At 61.2% G+C, this 2,914-nt stretch overlaps 1 protein-coding gene across 1 annotated transcript; it reads left to right on the top strand.

Moving 5' to 3' along the window:
- The first annotated feature begins 15 nt into the window (after positions 1 to 15).
- On the top strand, positions 16 to 1,466 carry BRD3OS (BRD3 opposite strand). Its single transcript, XM_027766621.1, has 2 exons — positions 16 to 88; positions 392 to 1,466. The coding sequence occupies exon 2, from the start codon at positions 868 to 870 to the stop codon at positions 1,114 to 1,116; it is 249 nt and encodes an 82-aa protein (XP_027622422.1). The 5' UTR covers positions 16 to 88; positions 392 to 867; the 3' UTR covers positions 1,117 to 1,466.
- The last annotated feature ends 1,448 nt before the right edge of the window (positions 1,467 to 2,914 follow it).

Genomic DNA, 2,914 nt, shown 5'->3' with positions numbered 1-2,914 from the left:
CCCCCCCCGCCGGCCCCTGACATGGCTCCTTTCGGTGCAGGGCCTCCCGGCTGCTTCGGCTGCTTCCAGGCAGGCAGTGCTGGTGGCGGTGAGTACGCGGCTGACGGTCGGGCAGTGTAGGCAGACACCTGCCCAGGGCCTCGCGCCTGCCTGGGGCAGTCCCCTGTGACCCGTGTCCTTTCATGTGTGTGCGACTTACTTCGCAGGTAGCCACAGGGACGCGCCAAGTGGCTTCCGCAGTGTCTCCTGGCTATCCAAAGAAGCCGGGGAAGAGGCGGGTCATCCCTGACCCGTGGGAGGGCGATGAGCTAGCTGCTGAGTAGCTCCCGCCAGCCCCCACCTGTGCCAGGCTGCGGCGTCCCCCGGCCTGACGGCTGCCCTTCCCTTATAGCACCCACGTTGGGAAGAGCCTGGGACTAGCGGGGAAACGCTGAGCGGCGATGTGCATCAGGACCCGCAGGGGCAGGCCGCAGGGGCCTGGCAGCTCGCGCAGTGGGGAGCCACGTCCCTGCGCTCTTCCTGGCATGCAGGGCTGCGGATGCGCCCACTGAAGCTCGGCCTTCCAGGCCCTGGTGTCGGAATCGGGGTGGACACCTGAGAGAGCCCCAGGGAGTACCCCGCAGAGCCACACGACTGCGTCCAGAGGAGCTGTGCCTGGCGGCCGCGCTGCCAAATACACCCCTAGAATGGTTCTCGGGTGTCCTCAGAACCCTGCATCTCAAGCGTCCTTGCCGCACAACCTCCCCAGTGATGTCACCTGCAAGTGGGCTGGACACATCTCTCCCAGTAAGGTAGCAAGGGGTCCTCACCCTCCATGGCTGCAAGAGCTGATGGTTTCCCCAGCTCGGGAAGAGGCATGAAAGAGGCATGAGCCGCCGCGCCCCTCTGGCAGAGAAAGCCCTGTCGGAGGGCCACGCGCGCCTCCGGTACCGGCACACCTCCCTGCTCATCTGGCAGCAGCAGCAGCAGCAGCTGGAATCGGCGCCGCCGGGGACGTACCTGAGCCGGAGCCGGAGCATGTGGTACTCCCAGTACGGAAACGAGGCCATCCTGGTGCGGGACAGAAACAAGGTCTCCCGCGACACCGGCCAGTCCCGGTTTTGCACAGTGATGTGAAAGCCTGCTCCCAGGTGCCAGCTGAGGAAGGCGGGCCTGCATCGTTTGGAGGTCATGCCAACTCTAACCGCGCCGAGAAGTCTGCGTCGTGATCACGCTGTGGGGTGACAACTGGCCCACGAGGAGGCTTCTAGCAAGTCACCCTCACAGTCAATGTCATAACATGGCAGTCCCCAGGGCCTGTCAAGAACAGCCTAGGCCTGGCCACTGCTAGGTGCCACCCTGTCATGTCCCCACATAAACGAGGCAGGAGTCGGACCCCCACTGTGGTTACAAGCAATCTTTATAAGTTTAAAAATAAGCAAAACAGGGGGGCCAGCAGTTAGCGTAATGGCTATGTCGCTCGACTCCCATGTAGCTGACCGCAGTTCGCATCCTGGACCCGGTGGCTTAAACTCATACCAGGCGCGTGTGCATGCGTGCCCAAGATCCCGAGAGGAGAATGGAGGAGAAGGGATTGCGGTGTGGCCATCCCCCCTGGGGGGTGATATCTTGCTTTCTGTCTCTCTATGTCTGTCTGTCTGGCAAGCACATGCGCCCTATGGCAAAAACCTCTCCAAAAAAATAAATAAGCAAAACAGGGACCATCAGACATAATGGTTACGTTGTTGGACTCCCACACAGTTCTGTGGTTGGAGTCCCAGTCTGGCCTAATTCCAGACCCTGCTGGGCACATGTGTGCCCCACAGCCCGAGAAAATGGAGAAGGGATTGCGGTGTGGTCATCCCGGTGATTTCTCATTTTGTCTGTCTCTCTCTGGTGAGCACTCACACACACCCTATAGCAAAAATCTCTTAAAAAAAAAAAAAAAGAAAAGAAAAAGGTGTATTTCTTCCCTAAGAGACAGGAAGCCCCCACAGGGGGGGCAGTCCTCCCCCACTCAGCCAGCCCAGATCCTGCACAGGGTGTGAGTACCCGTGTGCTAGGGTGGGAACCGGGACATGAACCAAGGCCTTTCCCACATAGGTCCATTCGTGTTACCACTGCGCCATCTGGTCTTTTGGAGTCACTTTCGCCTGGCAGGAGGGTCAGGCCCGTCGTGCATGGTCTGAGGCCACTGCAGAGGCCTGGCTGGTGCTGGCAGGCCGCAGAAGCGGGCCGGAGCTCTGCGGCATCTCGGCCTAGCTGCCAAGTGGGCGTCCTGTGTGGCGCAGTGACTTGCAAACACTGGGGGCTCCCCGGCCAGCACCTACAGGGCTCGCCTGGGAACCCCAACATTTCAGGTTCCGTGTGAGTCGCCTATAGTGACTTTGAACCGGGTAATGTGGCCGGAAGAGGCAGGTTGACCAGGGAGGCTGGGGTACTGCCAGCTCTGCACCAGGCTGCCGCTCCCGTCTGCAGTGCTCGCCGTGTCAGTCACAGCCTGCGCCCACACCCGGTGAAAACTGCCAGCACGGTGTGCCCGCCACAGTCCGTCATCTCTTGGCACTGCACGGGTAGTCGTGTTTTGTCAAAGCTGATTCCTCTCGTCTAAATAAACGCCCTTCGGGACGCCCCTCCTCACCGTTGTCTGTAACGCTGTCCCGGGCCCCGCCCTTCTCATCAGTGGTAGGTGGTGGCCAGGTCCCGGCACAGGTGCACACAGCAGAGCTGACGGGACGTGTGCGTGTCCACTCCGACGGTCATGCACAGGTCTGCACCCGCAGCCCCCGGCAGACTGGCTGTTCCACTCGTGCTGTGGCTGGCACGCTCTGCAGCATCTGGCTTGGCGTGTGTAGAGCTGCATGCCTGAACGTGGCCACACTTGCCCCCACGCTCCCTGCCACTGCACCAGTTCTCGTGAACATCCTGGCAGCGG

The sequence above is a fragment of the Tupaia chinensis genome, unplaced genomic scaffold (assembly GCF_000334495.1).
Source record: "Tupaia chinensis unplaced genomic scaffold, TupChi_1.0 Scaffold143602_1, whole genome shotgun sequence".
NCBI classification, from domain to species: domain Eukaryota; kingdom Metazoa; phylum Chordata; class Mammalia; order Scandentia; family Tupaiidae; genus Tupaia; species Tupaia belangeri.
This window is presented reverse-complemented; position numbering and strand designations above follow the sequence as displayed.

Excerpts from the sequence above, each read along its gene's own strand:
- BRD3OS (XM_027766621.1), top strand. The coding sequence starts at position 868 with ATGAGCCGCCGCGCCCCTCTGGCAGAGAAAGCCCTGTCGGAGGGCCAC.